The sequence below is a fragment of the Eublepharis macularius genome, chromosome 5 (genome assembly GCF_028583425.1).
Source record: "Eublepharis macularius isolate TG4126 chromosome 5, MPM_Emac_v1.0, whole genome shotgun sequence".
In the NCBI taxonomy this organism is placed as follows: Eukaryota; Metazoa; Chordata; class Lepidosauria; order Squamata; family Eublepharidae; genus Eublepharis; species Eublepharis macularius.
In genome coordinates, this window is record NC_072794.1 from 24,421,820 (window position 1) to 24,443,534 (window position 21,715).

The 21,715-nt window shown below is 43.5% G+C and overlaps 1 protein-coding gene across 1 annotated transcript in view; it reads right to left on the bottom strand.

Annotated features, from left to right (window-relative positions):
* Positions 1–6,062: 6,062 nt before the first annotated feature.
* The window catches only part of LOC129330179 (flavin-containing monooxygenase 1-like), a 40,026-nt gene continuing 24,373 nt past the window's right edge, over positions 6,063–21,715 (bottom strand). The window contains exons 5-9 of the mRNA XM_054980156.1: positions 18,851–19,038; positions 15,694–16,049; positions 9,370–9,433; positions 6,746–6,754; positions 6,063–6,402 (exon numbers count right to left, since the gene is read on the bottom strand). Coding sequence (XP_054836131.1) covers positions 6,063–6,402; positions 6,746–6,754; positions 9,370–9,433; positions 15,694–16,049; positions 18,851–19,038 — 957 coding nt within the window. The remainder of the gene's footprint in view (positions 6,403–6,745; positions 6,755–9,369; positions 9,434–15,693; positions 16,050–18,850; positions 19,039–21,715) is intronic.

Here is a 21,715-nt window from a genome sequence, read left to right on the forward strand (position 1 = left end):
TCAGGATAAAGTTATCAGACTTTTACAGAACTGACACTTGGCTTTTCAAATTGACTTCTCAGCCATTTATTAGCCTGTTCTGCCATCTTGTGGCCACTGAATTGAACCTATGCTTCAATTTCACATGCCACTGTATGAAACTTTCACACTATTGTTCGGTCTTCAAGGACTTTTAAAAATGCAATCACACTCTTTAATTTCACTGCTAGGAACTTCTTCTTCCCCTGGACTGTGCCCCACGAGAGATAAATGACAGGAAAAAGATCCAACCCAAACTAAATTGGGTAACCAAAAATACTGAGGAAAAAGATCAAAATGAACAAAATGCAAACGCTAATACAGAAAATGAAAAGCTGATACAAAAATCTTCAATAACACGCATGAGGTGTACTGGAACATTATCAAGAGATACCAAATGGAGTAGGAAATACTTGATATACAAAGGGGAAAAACATAATTAAAACATAGGCTATATGTATAGCACCTAGGTAAGGGTAAAGGTATTAAAGGTAAAGGTATTAAAGGTGCAAACACCGAGTCATTACTGACCCATGGGGGGATGGGGGGGAAATCACAACATTTTCTTGGCAGACTTTTTACGGGGTGGTTTGCCATTGCCTTCCCCAGTCATCTACACTTTACCCCCAGAAACTGGGTACTCATTTTACCGACCTCAGAAGGATGGAAGGCTGAGTCAACCTTGAGCCGGCTACCTGAACCCAGCTTCCGCCGGGATCGAACTCAGGTCATGAGAAGAGCTTGGACTGCAGTACTGCAGCTTACCACTATGCGCCACGGGGCTAGGTATTAGATGGAAGAAATTTCAGGATCCATTTTTGAAAACACTTTGTGGCCTTCCCCTTGTATTGTATGAATAATGAACAAGATATAACAATATATACAAGGCTGTCATACAGATCACTTTCAAATGATGAGACACAACTTTATAATCATCAGCCCATAAGTCCTTCAGTGGCCATTAATGAATTGATGCACACTCTTTATCTGTTTATAGTTCAAGTTCAAGTTAGCCTTTATTGGCGTATAGCAGCAATTCAAGTTATCCATTTGCAAAAAAGAAAGAACAAAGTTATTTCCATGATATCCTTTGACGCAACTTCAAAGCAGAATAGAGAAACTTAGCCACCTTCTCAGTGACATCATGAAGGGAATCGTTCAACCATCTATAGACTTTGAGCGAGTCAGAGAAATCCATCATACTAGCTAAAACAGGTTTTAAGTATGTTTGACGTATACCAGCGTACAAATGAGAGTGCAAGATGACATGTGTAACTGACTCGACACATTTTAGTTCACATAAACAGCATCTAGCTGAATAGTCTATCCTGTTAAATCTGCCATGTAGAATGGCCGAAGGCATAGCATTGCACCTGGCCAAAGAAAAAGCTCTACGAAGTTGTGGCACTTGCAGGGAAGATAAATATGGGGGGATTCCGCATGATCAATTTTGATCGGACTTTCTGAGCAGTCATGCCACGGTGGAGTCCTACGAATCCACTTCTCCCCGATTCCACATTAGGCTTTTGTTTCGCACATTTCATCGGCTCAAAGTCCATCATGCGGAATTTTTGACAGGATAAAAATCGATTCCTCATCGCTTTTTCCGGGGGAAGTGTTGAATGATGCACATCTTCATTTTTTTTTATTCCCCCCCCCAAAATGTTGCTACACATAAACGTTGCATCAAACCAACACATTAGAAAAAAAATTCTCACAAAAAAACGTTGCTACACATAAATGTTGCATCAAATAAACATATTGGATAGGCAAGAGCACTTCCCGCCAATATTGTGGAAGAGTATTGGTTATTGACATTTGGAGGGAAAATTGTTACCAATGACCCCACGTCTATCTTTCCCGCTTTCTTCGTGAGCAGTGTGGTTTAGTGATAGGTGTTGTGTTGAGGACGGTCTCTTTCTCCCTCCATGAAATGCCTAGACCACTAGTTGAACGCTGAAGTCCCTCCATCACACTTTCACTCTACCTCAGAAGCTGTCGGCTGTCAGCGAGCAACAAGTAACAAATTTGGCGTGTTGTAAAATGGACCCGTTATTGGTCAGCTGTTGTCATGTGACACAGGATATGTTTCAGCATAGATTTGTAGAAACGTTGCAACGGTTTTTTTACATTATTTTTAAAAACAAAAAAAGAGGGGAAGGGAAAGGATAGTGGGTGTAGCTTAGAAAACATGATTGGCCAATCAAATTGAGTTGATTCGAAGGGCGAGAGAAAAGGGCAAGGGTGGGGAGAACATCAGATAAAGAATTCCGCATGATTAAAATCCCTAATCTGCTGCGCATGGACAAATAAGTCGGGGGAAAGCAGGATGGAAAAAAAACGGACAAAACGTGCAGTGACTTCAAATCTGCTGCTAGGATTGCCTTCCCACGTGTGGAAACACAAGAAAAAATCGAGGTCATTTAGAAGCTGAAGCAGGGAAAACCTTTCGTGCGGAATCACCCATGGAGCCATCCTCCCTACAGTGAGGGGGACTTCAAAGCTTAGGGGAGAGCAGGTTTTAGTAGCCAGGCTATATAACTTCTGGCACTCGATATCTAGCAACCTACTCTTAATTTGATGAAATGCAGTGTTTGATGTTAACATAGACAGTGAGTCCCCAGATATACCCCATGCCTTCCAAGGAAGGTTCTGCAGAGGAAGACAGTGGCAAACCATCTCTACATCTCACTTGCCTTAAAAACTCCTTGTTAGGGTCGCCATAAGTCAAGCGTGAATTGATGGCACTTTACACAAACAGTCAAGTTAGTAACCAACAAGGGTAGTGTACATGCGGTTAGTGTGTTAAACCAGGATCTAGGAGATCTGAGTTCAGATGCTGCCATGAACCACATTAGTTGCACTTGCGCTAATTGCTCTCTTTCAGCCTAACCTACCTAACAAGGAAGCTAACCCAGAGGAGGGGAGATCAATATATATAGTGCTGAGCTCATTGGAAGAAGGGAAGTATAAAAACATATTAGCAAGAGAGGACTGTTATTAGCCTTGGATCCAGTAAATATTTTGGTGGGATATTGGAAGTGCAACCCTAAGAAGAAAGCAACCTTTCTTAGTAGACTACGCAAGATTTTATTTTTATTTATTTTACTTCATCTATACCCTGCCTTTCTTCCCCAATGGGGACTCAAAGCAGCTCACACCATTCTCTTCTCCATTTTCCCCTCACAACAACCCTACAAAGTAGGTTATGCTGAGTGTGTGTGACTGGCCCAAGGTCACCCAGCAATCTTCCATGGCAGAGCGGGGAATCAAACCTGGGTCTCTCAGATCCTAGTCGTTTAGAAACCTGCTCAGGTCTACGCTGCAAGTCAGCTTTAGGGGGGCATTTCCAAACATTACCTCTCTCTTTGGAACATCATAATAGTTTTAAAAAATTCAATAACTTCTGATTGGTGCACTCCAGATGACTCAAAGAACGGTGACAACAACCAGAAATGACAAAATTTACTAAGAATGTCCAGTAGAAGGAAACCACCAATTTTGGAATAATTTTGGTTACTATATTAATTTTAGAAAAGATCAATGTAAGTACTATTACTGCTCTGGTAGATCACAAAGTCCTTAATTAGAACATTGTTTTCTTCTTATTTGGCCATTGTTAAAGATCTCAGTTTGAAAACATTTCATTTATTGTAATATTAGTTAATGATCCAGGTCTAAAAATCTAAAGCACTTTGTAAATTAAGTAACAAAAGCATGCACACAATTTTTATTTTGGTTGTGAGGACATCCAGGTCCAAATCCCAAATGAGCCCCATGCACATCAGGAGAAGAGGGCTGACAGTCTTCTTCATGCAGATTGTTTGAAAAAGAAATTCTACGAGGTCAAATGGATCACTGACTATTTGCCATCATAGCTCCAGAGAATCTCCACATACTGCACAGGAATAGCTCAGGATACCAATATAGGGTTGGTAACTCCACCATGGGAAATTCCTGGCAATTTGGGGGTGGAGCCTGGGGATGGGAGGGAGCTCAGTGAAGTATAATGCCATAGACTGGAGCACCCTCCAAAGCACCCACTTTATCTGGGGGAATTGATCTCTGTCAGCAGGAGATCAGTTGTAATTCTGGGAGATCCCCAGGTCCCACCTGGATGTTGGCAACTCTAATAGTTGGAAAGAGAAGCTCTATCTGGAGGGGACAGCAGTGGCCTTCATTCTCTTTTTGAGGCCTTCTTAAAAGCCCCTAGCAGGTCACAAGTAGAAGCCTGGTGCTGATCTTTGTTCTCTGCAAGTCTCTGCAGCTTCTTTCTTTATTAACCTTAAAGACGAAGATTTTAAAATGAAAAGCAGGGCTCTTCTTCCATCATTAACATTTTTATTGCATAATATTAATTACAGAGTAAATAATTGTTCTGAAAGTTATGGGCACTTGAAGTGAAGTAGAAATAGCATAGAGATCACAGCACTTGTAAAACTCCAAATATATAAAGTGCTTTGCTTAAAAACTGCATTAAAAAGAGCAGATATTGCAAAAAGAGGTAAATACAGAGCTGGTTGAGACAATATGGCAACTTTAAGTGTGCTAAGTAGTGGGAAAACATCTTACCCCTCCATCCACCTTGAGCTCTGGACTCTCTCATGCCAGGAGATTTCATAAAGTGGTATAAATGCAACTTGGTCAAATCCAGTGTACTCATGCACCACATGTGCAGCTGGATTAAATATAAGATTTCAACTGTGCGCGTGATATCAGAGGCCATGTTAGTCTGTTTCAGCAAAGTTAAACAGAGTTCTTCAAAGAGAACCAATCAAAGAGACTTTGTTCACCGAAGCTGCTGTCTAGAAGACTGGCATATAAGCACACTGTTATTAAAGGGAAATGATCCATTCCAAGTGAGCAAGTCTCACTCCCAAAAGTAGATGGCGGGACAAACCAGGACAAACATAGAATCAGATTCAGTCAAGGAAGGTGCAGCATGAGACATGATAAGCAGAACTCCCAGAAAGTATGGCCTATGCTGAGTTATTATTAGTACCTACGGTGAGCGATTTATCTGTTCCTGCTGAAACAATATTGTTCCTACTTTCTTTGTAACTCCCACCTATCTTTTGCTTGCATGTGCAACTGAATAAATGTTGTTAGTCTTTAAGCAGCCATTGGACACCTATGCTCATGGAAACTAGCCTGCATGGCTCAAGCTTGCCCAAATTCTAGATCTCTGAAGTTAAGCAGAATTGGCCTTGGATAGTACCTTGATGGGAGACCACCAAGGGTCGCTAGAGGCAGGAAGTTGCATACCACCTCTGTTAGTCTCTTGCCTTGAAACCCTAAGGGGTCACTATAAGACAGCTGCAACTTGATAGCATCTTCCACCACCACCACCACCACCACGGAAATTGTATAAGCTGGATTTGATTCCATCTACCTCTAAAACCACTGCTTGACTGCCTGCTGGTATGAGAAGTGAGACAACTTTGCATGGGAAGATTAAGCGCACTCTCCAACTCTGCCTTTTTCAGTGTAGGGCTAGCATATTGCCCAAATTAATTGAAAGAAAAGAGCATGCTAAGCATTTTCAGCCACCGTTTCCAATTCTTCCCAACTATTAAACTTATCCAAACAGTGCTAAGGTTAAGAAAACTTTTGAATCAACTCATCAGAAAGGCTAGTTTCCTTAAAGCATTCACAGGGCATTTGAATTTCAAGTAGGGCTGCTGAAGAAAACATTTTTGAATGTTACTCAAACTAAATCTCATATTTTAAATTTGTGAGCCAAAGTGTTGCATTTTAATGTCATACTGTTAATTTCCAAAATTTACCACTTTAATGTAACAGCTTTTAAAGTTGCAGTGAATTTTCTGGGTTAGGAATGGACTTTACTTTGCTGAGATCTCTCTTATGTATTGATATCGAGGAGACTTCCATTTTAAAAAGAGATATGTAGAAAAAGATATCTATACTGAAGTTGCCTGAATTTGAATTCTAGTTTGTCTAACTTGCCCTGTACGATTTGCTGAATACAGAAAGAAAGCCGATATCTGGAAAGGCCGCCAGCCATACCATAAAGCTGTCAGAACCTAATTGAAACCGTAGAGGATCCCAACAAAGACTGCGAACAGGGAAAGGGCTTTCAGCAAGTATCCAATGAAACTGGATGTGTCTACCACCCGGGTTCTCATAGGCTTCAAGGTCCGCTCCCACTGGCCCATGATGGCATTCCTGGCTCCATTCCACTTTCCAGGTCCAACCAGGCGGTACTGGTAGGGAGAGCAAGGCCCAAAGAAGATCTTAATGGCTAATTTTGGATCGCTGAGAAGTAGAGCTGGTACACTGGGCTTTGAGCCAATTGAGGAGGTCAGTTGGTCCATGTAAACAATCCAATTTGTTTGCAGAACCTCAGCAAAGCTGTAGCCAAACCTTCATCAAAGAACAAAAAAAGGGATAGGAGAAAGAAACAATAGCAGGTGAAAATAAATGGCTCCGCATTCAATGCTTTGTTCCTAATGGCTTGCCTAGGAAATCTGGAACTTAAGGTCTCTGACACAGGGCTCTTGAAGTGTTAAGATCCCTGAGAATGGGAATTTTTTACAGTTTCTCAGAAGAACCTATGTGGCAATAGATATGGTGAAGCCCCAGTGTCTCTGTGTGCATAAAAGCACTCCATTATGGCCTTTCTGTAAATATTCAAAATCAGCAGGCTGTGTTTTATTTATATTATTTATAGTCTGCCTTTTTCACCAAGACTCAAGGCAGATTACACCATTTGAGTCTGTACGGTCAGTTCTAAACACATTTCAATACACACATAATAGGGTATATACATACAAATTTGAAAGTTTTAAACCAGCAGTAATCTAATACAGAGTTCAAAAAATGCTGATACAGAGCACAAGCAATTCTAAGACTGACATATGAAACCATATAGGAGCTACTTTATAGGATCTTGCTTACAGCAATAGTAATAAAGTCTATAGTCACTCCCTATCCCTTTACTGATGCAACTTTTTGAGACTGCTTCCTTATTGTACAGCCCTCCTATTTGAAGGGGGAAAGCCCTCCATAATTTTTGGAAAGCAATGGTAGCAGTGGAATGAACTGGTAATGAAATGGTAATTTTAAGACTCTGGACTCCACGGTCATATGGAGTATGTGTGTGCTGAGCACTCTTTAGACAATAACTTCAACTCTCACTATAGAACATTTCACAACTTTGGCCCTCTATGCATGACCCCTCCCATGCTCAGTCATCACATGGAGGGGGGCAGGTAAAGATGTGCTGGCCCCTTACCCTCCTCTGTACAATCACCAACCCATGTGTGTACAACATGTATGTTGGCATACTCTTCATCCAAGGCGGCTTCTTGCAGCCTAAGGAACCTTCTTCCAACTTCATTGGCTCTCCCATTTGAAGAAGAAATGGGAGAAATTGGAGGAATCGTCTTTCAGCTGGAAGTTTGCTCATTGGAGTGGTAGGGTAAGGAAAGGGCCAATTTCATTCCTTCTCTGTGATGAGGGATCCTGCTTTCCAAAAGTTCTCGGTCACAGTGCCAGTGGTGTCAATGTGCTTATACTTCTCCTCTAAGTACAGGTGCCACGCATACTATTCAGTGATCAGATGGAGACAGGGAATTATCCTTTTCTCTATCCTGAATCTATTGCTCATCAACTTCACTGGATGCCTTGGGATTTAATATCCTGGGGGAGGCAGGAAATGTTCTCTCTGTCCAATGTCTCCAGTCCATGCATAATTTTATTATCGTTTCTTCTCTTGGTTGTTTTTTTTCTAAACTTTTTCTAAGAGTCCTCTGTGTGCCTCTTTGACTCTTCTCCAGAGGGCACAAGAGGAGGAGTTGCGCTGCTAGGGATCCAGCTAAGGCAGAGAGGCAAGTGCTTGTAGCTGCTCGGTTCTCTAAGTTAGCCCTGAGGGCAGAGGTGGCCTGAATCCTGGCCTCTCAACAGTGACATAGCATGGGGGGGGGCAGAGGGGTGGTTGATCTGGGTGCAAAATTCATGGGAGTGTACGAGACTATGCCACACCCTTGGGGAGGCAGGCCATACCACCTGTGCACCATTGGGGCAGCCGGCTCATCTCTGCCTCTCTCCACCCAGCCACCTGTGTCACTGCATCCAGCTCAGTGCCCAGCAAGCAAGCCACCCTATCAGTGCGCAGGTGGTGCAGGCAGCCTCCCCACAGGCACGGCACAGTTTTCACCTCCCTCTGCTGCAGCTGCCCATGCCACCACAGCCAGCACAGCTGCTGCAGGAAGGCCAGTTCTGTGCCCAGCTGCACTGTGCCCGTGGGGAGGCTGCCCACGCTGCCTCTGCACTGATGGGGCGACCGGTTCACTGGGTGCCAAGCTGGCTGCAGCAGGGAGGGCAGCTGCAGCGGAGGGGGGAGGCGCGTCCTGCATGATGACGTCACTGGAAGTGACGTAATATCATCGTGCGTGTGCTGTAGAGCAAAAAAAGCCACAATACTTGCCTTGCCTGGGGCGCACTTAACCCACGCTATGCCACTGCCTCTCAGACCTACTTTGCAGTATCATCTGAGACCATGACATTTCTCATGGTTCTTTGCCGTAGGAAGCAGATCTAGTTCATGGGAAGCAGATCTAGTTCATGACAGACTGCTCCAGTTATGGTTGGCAAGTGGCAGTATCTACACAATATTCAGGCAGCACATTCAGGACAGTCATATTAAAATTTTGCAACCATCCAGAGTTCTCGCCAGATAAACTGTGAGGCAAGGAAGGTGGGAAACCGCTTTCTATTTCAAAAAGGAACTTGGCATTGATTGAATGAAGCATCTCAATCAGGATCAGGGAACACAATTCTGTGGCATATACACTGGCTTCGCTTTTGTCTTCCTCCTCAGCTCCACAGGAACACTGGCCTTTGTAATGTGTCTTGTGGAAAGAGATTCACGGGCAATAGAATTCCTCTCTGTGCTACAAAAAGCTGATTTCTGCAGATCAAGAACCTGTTACAGATACAACAGCAAACCATCCAGATTTCTTTCAGATCAGTTGGCAACCATAAATTGCCCTCTCTTCCAACCAAGGAGGATGCAGCACAATACTGTAGCCTTACACACACATTACTGTGAACGCATTTGTAATCTATGTGATTTTTCTTTCTATGGGCACTGAGTAATTTTTACATTTCACTCAATGCACGTATAGCTAAATATTTGATGTAATCCCCACATTTATCCATCTACTGGTCCCCGATTTCATTTGGAATGTGAACATGAGTCAGCTTTTTCTTACAAACAGAGGTCTATGTGTGCATGCAAGATGTATGGACCTTGACTGTAACACGTGAATAGGGCCGAGTCTCACTTTTGTACAGAGGCTTTTCTGTACAGAGGCTTACCCTTTGGACTTCTTTTTCTTCTTTTCATTGACTTCTTCCAGCATTGTGTTCACTGGAGGCAACTTACATAAGCCTAAAAGACAGGAGGAGAAGGGTTTTTTTTTATAACCAACTTGTTTTTTAAAACAAAAACCTTACGCAAAAAGATAAAGAACTCTTTTGCAGTTAGTAACAACATACAGGATGTCTCCATACTAAACCACAGAGCCATGGTGGGGGGAGAGATAACATTATGTGGTGGTACTCACATTGGGTGATCCTGTGATTTGCTTATATTTGGGTTGAGTTGGGGTTTCTTGTGGGGGCTAGAGGGAATCTTTGCCTGGGGCATTCTGGTGGATGTTGGCTTCCCTGAAGATGGTCTGACTGTTACTGATCATCACAGTCTCTCTACACATTACTTCTTCTACAAATTCTCCATGAAGCCATCTTGTGCTCTGCACAGACATACATCACCTCGGGGGTTGGCTTCTATTTAAAAAAACAACAACATGCAAATGGGCTCAGAAAGATACGGCTGCAGGAGGGAAATCTGCCTTTTTCTCCCAAGCTTTTTCCCCCCATGCAAAAAAACTGCAGAAGGGAGACCTTTCCCCATTTCTACTGCTCCATGTGATGATATTCTGTGCATTTGAGGAAAGAGAAAGGGGGAAACTCTTCCACCTTGCACTGTTTTTGCATGAGGAAAAAAGCCTGGGAGAAAGGCAGGAGCTCTTCCTCTCCTGGCAACAGCTTTTCAATCTCATTTACAGTCTTGTTTTTTTAATAGAAGCCCATCTTCAATCTGATGTGTGTCTGAGTGGAGCACAGGTTGGCTCCATCGAGAACTTGTAAAAGAAGTAATGTGTAGAATGACTGTCAGTGTTGTGAGATTTTTCTCCCTATCTCACGGCTGCAGGGGGAGCCCAGCCAATCCTTTGGCTCCCCTTGGTTCGACGCCCAAGTTGTCCCTCAAACAAGGCAGGGCTTTTTTTCAGGGGGAACACGGTGGAACGGAGTTCCGGTACCTCTTGAAAATGGTCACATGGCCGGTGGCCCCGCCCCCTGATCTCCAGACAGAGGTGAGTTGAGCTTGCGGCGCGGAGGGCAATCTCAACTCCTCTCTGTCTGGAGATCAGGGGGCGGGGCCACCAGCCATGTGACCATTTTCTCTGAGGGCAACCCACTGAGTTCCACTACCTCTTTTCCCAGAAAAAGCCCTGAAACAAGGTAACCCTGTATAGTGAAACTAAACACACCTAACTGTCCCTTCCTTAAGAAATTTCAGTCTGTACAAAAGGTATAATGCTTAACCAAGGTTCAGAAGTTTATTGAATATAAATCAAAGAATATAAGTCAACTATAAGCAAAAGAAATCTCAACTTAACGCTAAAACTTAAAAGCTCTATGCATATAAACTTAAAAACTTAAACTATAGGTACTAATATGCAATATGCTCTATGCAATAAATCACTGTCCCATCCTCCCTTCTAAATTGAAAGCTTTCGGGCCACCCCCACCAACAGCTTGGAGAACCTCCTTAAAGGTAAAAGTCCCCTGCCGAATGGCAAGTGTGGCAAAGATGGGCTGTGAGCGCCTCCCCTTTATGGACACGAGTCAGAATGTGTTGTGTACAGAAGGTTACTGTCAGCAGGACTAGCTTGTTCCTCCTCAAGGACCAAATGGACTTCTACTTCTCACTTAACCTCCATCAGATGGAGAAAAGAATTACACACTCAGCTAGCCCAGGCTCTGTTTTGCTTTGCTTAGAACAAGAGAAAGGGACCTTAAAACCATTTATCAACATGACTTGCTAAAATTTAGAGGCAAGGCTAGAGACCTTGCATACCACTTAATGCCAACACCTCCAATTAGGCTAACATCCTCCCCCTCTTCTTCCCAGGAAAGGAATCTCCGGCCAGCCTTGAGAGGGACTGATACAGAAAACGAAAGTTAGAGGCCTCTTCTAAGGCTTTTGGGAGGTTCGTTACACAGATCCTGAGCTGGATCCGTTTTATTAGTGGCCTGGGCCGATTCCAGACGGCCCCATCCCGAAACGTCGTGCATTGTCGTGCGGAAAACGCGAAATATCGTGTTTTCCGCGTGACGTTTCGGGATGGGGAGGGCCATCTGGAATCGGCCCTGGTTTCAGATCCAGATTCCAAAATTCTTACCACAGTCAGCTTTTGCTTGATGTGGGATGAAGCAGAGTGTTAGGTACAACAGATTGATAATCAAGTGGTTCATACTACAAAAGTGGGAAATAGTGTAAATTATTGTCCCAACCTAGTTATGGAAATCCCCAACTAGATTAATTTTCTGTCAATGCAATAAATAAATAATCTATGTCAATGGTATTCGATTTATTGTATCTAGCCTTTGGCTGTTACAAGATTACAAAACCCTCAACAGTTAAGGGAGTGAATTATATACAAGCAATAGATCAGCAAATACACAAAGAATGAGATGTAAAACTGGAAACAAGTTTTAAAATACGACTACAAGCTCAGTACAATAGGGATAATAAAAAGAACTATTATCTAGGTAGCCTCCCTTCGCACTGCCACTTTGGAGCATATGTTCTTTGCAGCAAGGGCAAATAATGAAACTCTGTAATGACAAATAATGAAACTCCCATCCTACAGTCACTCCATTGGCTACCTATCAGTTACCATGCTCAATTCAAGGTATTGGTTATTACATACAAAGCTCTTCATGGCCTTGGTCCAGCAGACCTATGGGACCGCCTCTCTCCCTATGTCCCTCCATGGCAGTTTGGCTCATCTGAACAGGGTCTCTTTCAGGTGCCAGCCTGTACATGGGCGAAATCTACACAGCCCGTATATGGGCTTTCTCTATGGTGGCCCCTACCCTATGGAACAGCCTTCCTGAGGAGGTCAGGAGAGCCCCCATGCTCCTGGCTTTCGGTAAACAATGAAAAATTGAATTATTCAAAAAGGCTTTTACCTCAGATCAGAGGGAAGTATTATAGGGAGGGGTCTCAAATGCTTTGCTAATGCGTTAGGGACCACAGACTTCACCACTATGTTGCTTTGCATATTATCTGTTGCTCGAATATGTACTCTTATACTACCTGTACTTCATGTTTATCTAATGTCAGTCCTAGAATTGATTATGTTCTATTTCAACAATTCTTCAACTCTGTATTGGATCCTTGCTAATGCTGCATCTTTGTAAAATCCTATGACACTGTTATAGAAATATCCTTAACACTGTAAGGAAATGTCCTTGATGCTGTATGGAAATGTCCCCGATATTGATTGTTCTAATCTCATGCTATATAGTCCACCTTGAGTCTCAGTGAGAAAGGCGGACTATAAATGACATAAATAAATATAGAATACATAAGCATCTGTCTCAGATAACAAGAATGAAATTTTCTCCCCCAGTGAGTGTGACTTTAGTCTGGATAAGTTTCCTGCCAAAAATTTGGCCCTCGGGCTAAAGCAGGCAGAGGAGGATGTAATGAGGTAAGTCCTCGGGTACATGGGAAACACAGATACATAAGCATTGGGCCTTTGGGGTTTGGTTAAAGCGACCCTCCAGAAGTGCCATTGGCATTGATTGGAATCATAGAGAAGAGAAGGTCACTCTTAGTGCAAAGTAGGAGATATTGGCCGATTCCGCATGGCTTACCTGAAGCTGGAATGTTGCGGAACATGCTGGGAAAAACGCGGAAGATCGTGTTTTCTCGCGCGAGAAAACACGATCTTCTGCGTTTTTCCCGGCATGTTCCACAACGTTCCGGCTTCAGGTAAGCCGTGCAGAATCAGCCATTAACTAGATAGGGGGTTCTAGTATGGTCCAGTTTAATTAATTTAAACCATGGAGCTGTTTTTGATTTTAAAATTGAACAACGATCTAATCGGGCATTGAAGTCATATATCCAATTTCTAAGTTGGAAGTTGTCACTTGATGTTCCTAAAAGATCATCTGGGATGGAGTATCTTGGGAGAATGGTATTCCAAAATACAAGGTGTTGCAGATTCTTAGTTAACAATAAATTGAAGGATTGATAACTAAAGCTATTGGATCTCAATTTTTTTGCTCTTTTCCAATATCTAAGAATTATTAAATGGGCCCGAGTGTTGAGAGAAGGGATGCCAGTTTTAGCTCTCATCAGAGCAGCTGGAGACCCTTTGGGAATTTCCCTTACTAAGATGGGTCTGACAAGGATATTACACCAGCTCAGGGTTTATTGTAAAGAAGAAGCTCTTACTATCAACTTCGATAAAACTAAAGTAATGTTTTTTTTGGAAAAGAGCAAAAATCTCTTCCAGGAGTATCTTGGGCAACCCAATTAAACAATGCAACTCTTTTAAATATCTGAGTTACATTCAGAGAGACTCTAAATTGGTCTGCCCATCTGGCATCAGTCAAAGCGTCAGCATTAAGAATGGTTGGGTCTATCGTCAGTTTCTATTATTTTAAAGGTGGATGCCTCATAGATCTTGTTATAAAATTATATAATATTAAGGTTATACTTCATCTCTTTTATAGATTTGAAGTCTGGTGATAGATAATCTATGTGCACACTGTTGTAAGAGCAGATTTTCTCCATTGAAATTAATCGTGGTATTTATATACATGAGAAATCGACAGGACTTTTTTAACAGTGGTGCCTCACTTTTGGAATACCTTATTGGCATTTAAGTACCAGGCCAAAACATTTCTTTTTTTACTCAGACTTTTGACCGAGAGCTTTAATATTAATCATTCTTATACTGTTCCTACACCAGTTTGGTGTAGTGGTCAAAAGCAGAGGGACTTTAATCTGGAGAACCGGGTTTGATTCCCCACTCTTCCGCTTGAAACGAGCTGGGTGACCTTGAGTCAGTTACAGCTCTTCCAGAGCTCTCTCAGCCCCACCCACCTCATAGGGTAATTGTTGTGGGGATAATAATGACATTGTAAACTGTCCTGACTGGGCATTGTTGTCCTGAAGGGCGGTATATAAATCAAGTGTTGTTATTTTTATTATTTTATTTATGTCATTTATACTCCAACTTTCTCTCTGAGCCTCAAGGCAGATTACACAGTGTGAGATTAGTACAATCAATATCAGGAACAAAGGACCTGCAGGGGAAGCTCATCTTCCCTTGTTCCTCTCCCCTCATACTATTTCCTATTTTCCATCCCTGGTAGCCTCCAAGATCCCCCCATTTTCCTGCTTCCTTCTCTTCCACCAGCCAAACCTACATTTGCTTGCTCCCATGTTCATCTTTCCCTCCTTCCCTCCCCTGGCAGCCTCTCCATGGGAAAAGTCTGGCTCGGTTGCACACTGACCTGTGACACTGGACCAGGTGATATGAGTAATATGTCCCCAGTGGTCACCAACAGGCCTGCATCCAATGAGTCCTCCTCCATCGGGGGACATGAAATGAGAAGTGGGCAGGAACTGTACAAGGGTTGTTTTGTCCTAGTTCACCTCTGCTTCCCTCCCTTTCCCACCCCAGCTTCATTGTACAAAAACCAAGGCTTGAAAGGTTCAGCAATATTGTTATGGTTGCCTAGCAATCTGCAACATTGTGACTGAGACCTTTGTGGGCATTACTTTCTTAAAGCTACAGGCATTGTTTTTATTATTTTAGGGAGTTTCAATCCTCCAATGGATTGTTTCTAAGATTTCAGATATTTCTGCAAACTTGGGATTTCATTCAAGTTTGTGGAGAAACGCTCCCTCCTAATCTCTTGCTAACTTCATTTTGGTGATCTATGAATCCACACTCTGTAGCTCACTGCAGAATTAGACATATGATTGCATCGTTTTTACTTTGTGAGCCAATTCAGGGAAAATTTGGGAGAGGGAGAATATAAAATCTCCAAACAAATAAACCAGTGTTTGGTCTAAACAATAATAGGAAAATATTTTATTCTTGTTGTATATTTTGCAATGTGCACTTGTTTCCTTCGTCCTTCATTTAGTTTGCCTCATGTGGATAACCCACATATGAGGGTGAGGTCTCTACCTGCTCAAGGGACTCCTGAGGTATTCAAAAAATATGACTTTTTACAAAAGGAGGGGTGAGAGAGAAAACAAAAAAGCTTAACAAAGACGAAGCATGCCCCAGGAATGGATGGAAAATTGAGCACAGTCTTTTGAGTCTGTAGAGACATAGACTGCTATGCGGGAGTGAAAAAAACCAATGACTTAGATCCCACAGATCGGTTGTGCTAACAGCAGCACTCCCGAATGGAAGAAGCTGTCTTGTTTAGAACATGTGGTTGAGGGGAAGGCCCCTTCTGTCACAAAAAGGCGCTGTATTTACTTGGGATCCAGCCCCAGAGACATGACCTTGATTTTACGGAATTATTGTATTTCATCTTACCTACCATTAAAGATTCGGGTGACCCAGCGTGCTTGAATTTCATGAACTGGTATGACTGGCCCAAAAGGCCTGATGAAGCCTATGATGGCCAGTGTCGGCTTTTCCACACGGGGTGGGAAAATGTATTTGTACAAGGAGGCGTGTTTGTCTTCAACCTTAATAATGGACTCATCTATGAAAGGAAAAGAAGCTTTGTAGCCCGTGGCAAAGACAACAACATCCACTTCCTCTGCCTCCTGACTGCCCTCGAACACAACAGAGTTTTCCTTGAACTCCTTCACACCGGGCCTGACAGACACCTTCCCAGTCATGATGCATCCAGGGAGTTCATCATTCGATACTATGTCTCCCATCACAGACCTAACAGGGGGGGGGGAGGGGAGAGGGGGAGGGAAGGACAAAAAGAGAGACATTAGTATTTTGGTGAGGCATTTGTGCATGTTGTTGACCTGGTTTAACAAAATGAAATGAAGAATCTCAGGTTAACTTTTCTTCACTGGCTTTCATTTTTTTACTACGCGTTTGGAAAGTATAAAGAATAAGTCTGCCCTGTCAGAACAAGGATCTGTGTTTTCCAGTATCTTGCTTTATTCCAGGAACCAGTCAGGCATTTCCAGGAAGTGCACAAGCAACGCATGAGTTAAACAGACCATTCTCATTGTTGGCCTCTCAGTATTTCTTATTCTCAGGTATGCTGCCTCTGAATACGGAAGCGTCATTTATCATAGCTATTTTCCCAGAGAGTTTTTAAACACCTCTCAGCCAATGCTACACTGTCCGTAGTGGCAGTGAATTCCAAACACTGAAGTGAAGAAGTCTGTCCTGAATCAACTGCTAATCAACCCCAGTTTGAATTTTCTGAGGAAAGCCAAAACAAACCCTGATCTTTCAGTTCCAGAATGGGGAAAAAAGATACACTATGTAATAAAATAAAATATTGGTGTGAATCAAAAACCTATAAACAGTTCCATGTATGGATAGAGAATATCTCCACATATCCAGGGCAATCCATTGGTTTGCAGAAAAATCTTTAAAAATTGTTAAAGGAGGGTGTAAAATAAAACAAAAATGCCATCTCACAACTTATCTCACAAGATTCTGGCAACCATTTCGAGTTGACTTGGCAACCAATGTTATGTATAATTGCCTATCAGAGACTGCCAGCTTAGATCTCAAATAACTTCACTGCATGAATCCAAGTATGCATTGATAACCTAAGAGTTCAGTACAGAAAATCTTCTTGATAGGAATGGCTGTCCCCTCCCCCTGTTAAGTATTAAATTCTTCAGGCACTACTCACCCCTTCAGGCATTAACTACTCTACTCCCCCAGGCATCCTGGGAACACGTGTGGTGTGCATACTCCCAGCGGACAGGACAATGTCACTTTTTGAAGTGACATCATTATGCCTGCTGTGGGAGTGCTCCCGCACATGATTTGGGGCTGATTTTGGCCCCACATGCACAGATTCTTGAAGAATCAGTTCTGTGCAGAGTGTGGGAATGCCCCTGCAGCTGGCATAAAGATGTCACTTCTGGAAGTGACATCCTCACACAAGGGTCAGGAGCATGCATGAGTGAAGAAAAGACATGTAGAAGGCATTACATAAGTGCCAGGTCCCACTATGCTGCTGGGAGTGTAAAGGGACTTGGTAACCCTAAGACGCCCATCTAGGTGGCATAAGCCACCAGAAAATTCAGTGCATACCTCTCTGAAATTGATTATTTGCAGCTCATGTGCGTTGCAGTGAGGCTTGCACAAGAGAACTATAACAAAAAAATTGTATACCAGGCTCTCTGACTCTTGAGATGGCTCCCTATATTCATACAAATATCCTACTATATAAAAGAGTAAGCATGTCCTAGATGACTCACTTCCTACCCTGGCATGCCACCAGAGGGTGCTGCTGCAGCAGGAAACCCAGGCTGGGATCAGGAGCAGAGCAGGTGGAAATGCCCGCCCTTGCTGTCACCTAAACAGGATCAGGAGCAGAGCAGGTGCCAATGCTCCCCCCCTGCCTTCACCTGGCTGGGAACAGGCACAGAACAGGAGGCAATGTCCCCCCCCGCCGCCGCCTTCTCCCGGCTGGGATCAGGTGCAGAGTGGGTGGCAATGCCCACACCTTGCCTTTACTTGGCCAGGATCAGGCGTGGAGCAGGTGGCAATGCCCACCCCTCACCTTCACCTGGCTGGGATCAGAAGCCAAGCAGGTGGCAATGCTCCTGCCCACCTTCACTCAGCCAGGATCAGGCACGGAGTAGGTGGCAATGCTCTCCCCCGCCTTCACTCAGATGTGATCAGGAGCGGAGCAGGGGGCAATGCACGCTCCCTGCCCTCACTGGACTGGGATTAGGATCAGAGCAGGTGGCAATGCCTGCCCTCGCCTTCACCCAGCTAGGAACAGGAGTGGATCAGGTGGCAATACCCGTCCCCTGTTTTCATTCAGCTGGGATCAGAAGCAGAGGTGGAAGCAATACCCGTCCCCTGCCTTTACCCAGCTGGGATCTGGTGTGAAGCAAGCGGCAATGACCACTCCCTTCCTTCACCCAGCCGGGATTAGGGGCAGAGGTGGAGACAATGCCCCCCTGCCTTCACCCGGCTGGGATTAGGATCAGAGCAGGTGGTAATGCCTGGCCTATGTCTTCTTCGCCCAGCCAGGAACAGGAGCAGAGCAGGTGGCAATGCTTGTCCCCGTCTTCACCCAGCTGGGAGAGGGAGAGGGGGAGGCGGAGGCAATGCCCACCCTCCACTCAGCCAAGATCAGGCACAGAGCAAGGGGCAATGCCCACCCTTTGCCTTCACTTGGCCGAGATCAGACGCGGATGTGGAGGCAGTTCCTGCCTGCCTGCCTTCCCCTTTCTAGAGCCCGTTGTATTTTTTCGCACAATAGGCTTTGTTGCTAGTATTAAATCGATTTTTTAAAAACCCAAAACTTTCTTGACGAATAGTGTCTACTGTTCATCAGGGAGGGGATGTAGATTTTCCACCTGAGGGATCAAAATGCCTTAGACCATTTTCTTCTGTGGGGTCCTTCGGTGAGCATGTTAATTTTACTTTTTGGAATACCCCTTAGACATTCACTTCCCTTATGCACACACAAATCCGTTTGCATTCTTTACTTTTTCTTTTCCCTCTTCAACATCCAGTTTGGTCCCAAGTACCTGTCCTTTGGGACCACCCCATAGTTTGAATGGTTCACTTGAGGTGCGATGAGCCAGCCAGTTACATTGCCTGGGAGGAAATTACGGACAATATTCAAAAAACGAGTGAAGAACACCATGTCCCATGGGTAGCCATCATCGAATACACAACTCAGCACCCTAGCACCTTTGTTTGTGCTGATCATCACCTAGAAAAAAGACAAGATCGTGAAAACACAGCCGCATCTGCTGATAAGCAACAGCCAAAATATATAAGCAAGACCATAGACTTAAATGAGCTTTAGAGTGTAAACTACCTAAAAATTATTTGAAGCAAAGGCAAAGAGACATTGCCCCTGTTCACAGAAGGGTACACTTTCTTGGTGAGCCTGGCAGTTAGACAGAATGTGGTAAAATATTGATTTAGGTCTGTTTCTACTCCATTGGACCAAGAGGCAGAGCCCAAAGAACATGCTCTACAGCTTCTGCTTGCGCTTACAAGCCTCCTGCCACCAAACATTACAATACACAAACAATATCAAAGATTAATGTAAGACTAGACCTATGCCACTCTCAGAAATCAGAAAATAAATTAACCTGCATTCAAAGTAGATAATTCAAGAAAGTGAGCCAAGCTGCTGACTACAAGTCAAGTCATAAAATTATGTAAAAAATATGCAGAAAACATTTTATAGATGGACAACACTGAGACAAAGACTGGGGCCTAGAACAAATTTAAGGACGAGGCAAAGAATTTAATATACCCAAAGAATATAATCTCATGCAGAAGCCACAATGAACATCACATTCCTGAAAAGTGGGATATACATATTCAAAATAAGATAAATACAAATAATTTAGAAGACAGACACAGAGAGATTATTGAAGAAAACATATGCATCTGATTTTGTCAAAGAATTAAACCAGACCTGAACATGCATCACTATGGGCCAAGCTACAAGTTTATTTATTTATTTTTATTTTATTTTATCATATTTGTATTCCGCCCTCCCTGCAAGCAGGCTCAGGGCGGATAACAGCATTAAGAACATTTAAAACATTCCATATTAAAACATTTAAAAACATCATACAAAAATATAAAAAATAGCAGCACTCTTTTTCCTGATGGTGGCAATACAGTTAATAACAAATAATGCAACAGTACAATTGAACGTAGCAGCAGCTTGAGAACAGTGGTGGGAAGCTCTCATAGGGAGGGGGGTAGATGTTATATCCTCCAGCCAGCGGAGGCCCAGCCTCAACCATAAGCCTGGTGGAACTACTCTGTCTTACAGGCCAGGTGGAAAGATAGTAGATCCTGCCGGGCCCTGGTCTCAGTAGACAGAGCATTCCACCAGGTAGGAGCCCAGACTGAGAAAGCTCTGGCTCTAGTAGAGGCCAGGCAGGCCTCCTTGGAGCCAGAGACTGATAACAATTTCTTTCCTCCCGATCGGAGGGTCCTCTGGGGGATATACGGGGAGAGATGGTCCCTCAAGTACACTGGCCCCAGTCCACACAGGGCATTATAGGTCAATACCAAGACCTTGAACCTGATCCAATACTCCACTGGCAACCAATGCCGCTCGTGCAATATTGGTGTAATATGTGCCCTATTTGGTGCTTTCATAACGATGCGCGCCGCTGCATTTTGCACCAGCTGTAATCTTTGGGTCAGGCTCAAGGGTAGGCCCACGTAGAGCGAGTTACAGTAATCTAACCTAGAGATGACCGTTGCCTGGATCACTGTAGTTAAGTCACAGGTAGACAAGTAAGGGACAGGTTGCCTGGTCTGCCACAGGTGGAAAAAAGAAGACCTGACAACCGCTGTGACCTGTGCCTCCATTTTCAGGGAGGCATCTAGGATCACCCCCAGGCTCTTAACCCTCGGAACTGGCGAATGACACTTGATCAAGTAGAGCGCAAGTGAATAGAGAGGAATACACGTGAGTCTGTTCACTTGCAAGGCAAGTGTCATTCGTCACATGTAGCTTGGCCCTATAACTCTCAAGTACACACATGGAGCACATATATACAAGTCTTACATGACACATGCTACAATCCTAAAGACACTTTGCTGAGAGTAAGCCCCACTGAATGACATGAGACATACTTCCCACTAGATTTGCTTAGGATTACTTCCAAACTCAATCACAAGGCAACATCCAGAGTCAACGAAGACATTCACTCTTTCGCTAGCATGGGTAATTAAGACCCTTGATGAATTCTGAAAATGCAGCTATATTTACTTTCCGCAGGATGATAGTTGGCCCTTCTTAAAAAAATGGCATTTACCTACATGTCATGATGAACACTTTCCTTAAAGAAATAATAACTTCCCTTGTCTTTTCAGCTTTAAGTAGTCTGCCAAACTCACAGCTGTGGTTGCTCAAAGAAGATTTTATTTCAGGAAGATACAAACAAGATAAAGGTGATAGCGTTCTTGAGACATCCATCCCAAGTCAAGGAAACCTTGGGTTGACAGAACAAGGTAAGCCATTTGGGTGGAGTTTGGAGCATTCAGTCATGAGAGAGATCTAGCCAGCATTGTTTTTAACTGCAAACTTTCCTATTCTAAAACAAGCTCTCCTTCTTGAAAAAGATACATTCCTGCCCCAAGTTTAAAGGGAAATGTCTATGGGGTTGGGGCAGTATGTCCACCAGGTCCTATCCTGGCTCAATCCAGGCTTTGCTTTACACGTTCCTTTAGAAGATCAGAACATGCAAAACGAAAAATGTTCTCAAGGGTTTCAGCTGTGGTATTTGCTGCTTACTTTGCATTGGGGCAGTACTGAAACCTGTCTGCCACAAAGGTCTTCCACAGCTTCTGACTGCACTTTGGGGGAGAGGCTGTGGCTCAGTGGTAGAGCATCTACTTGGCATGCAGAA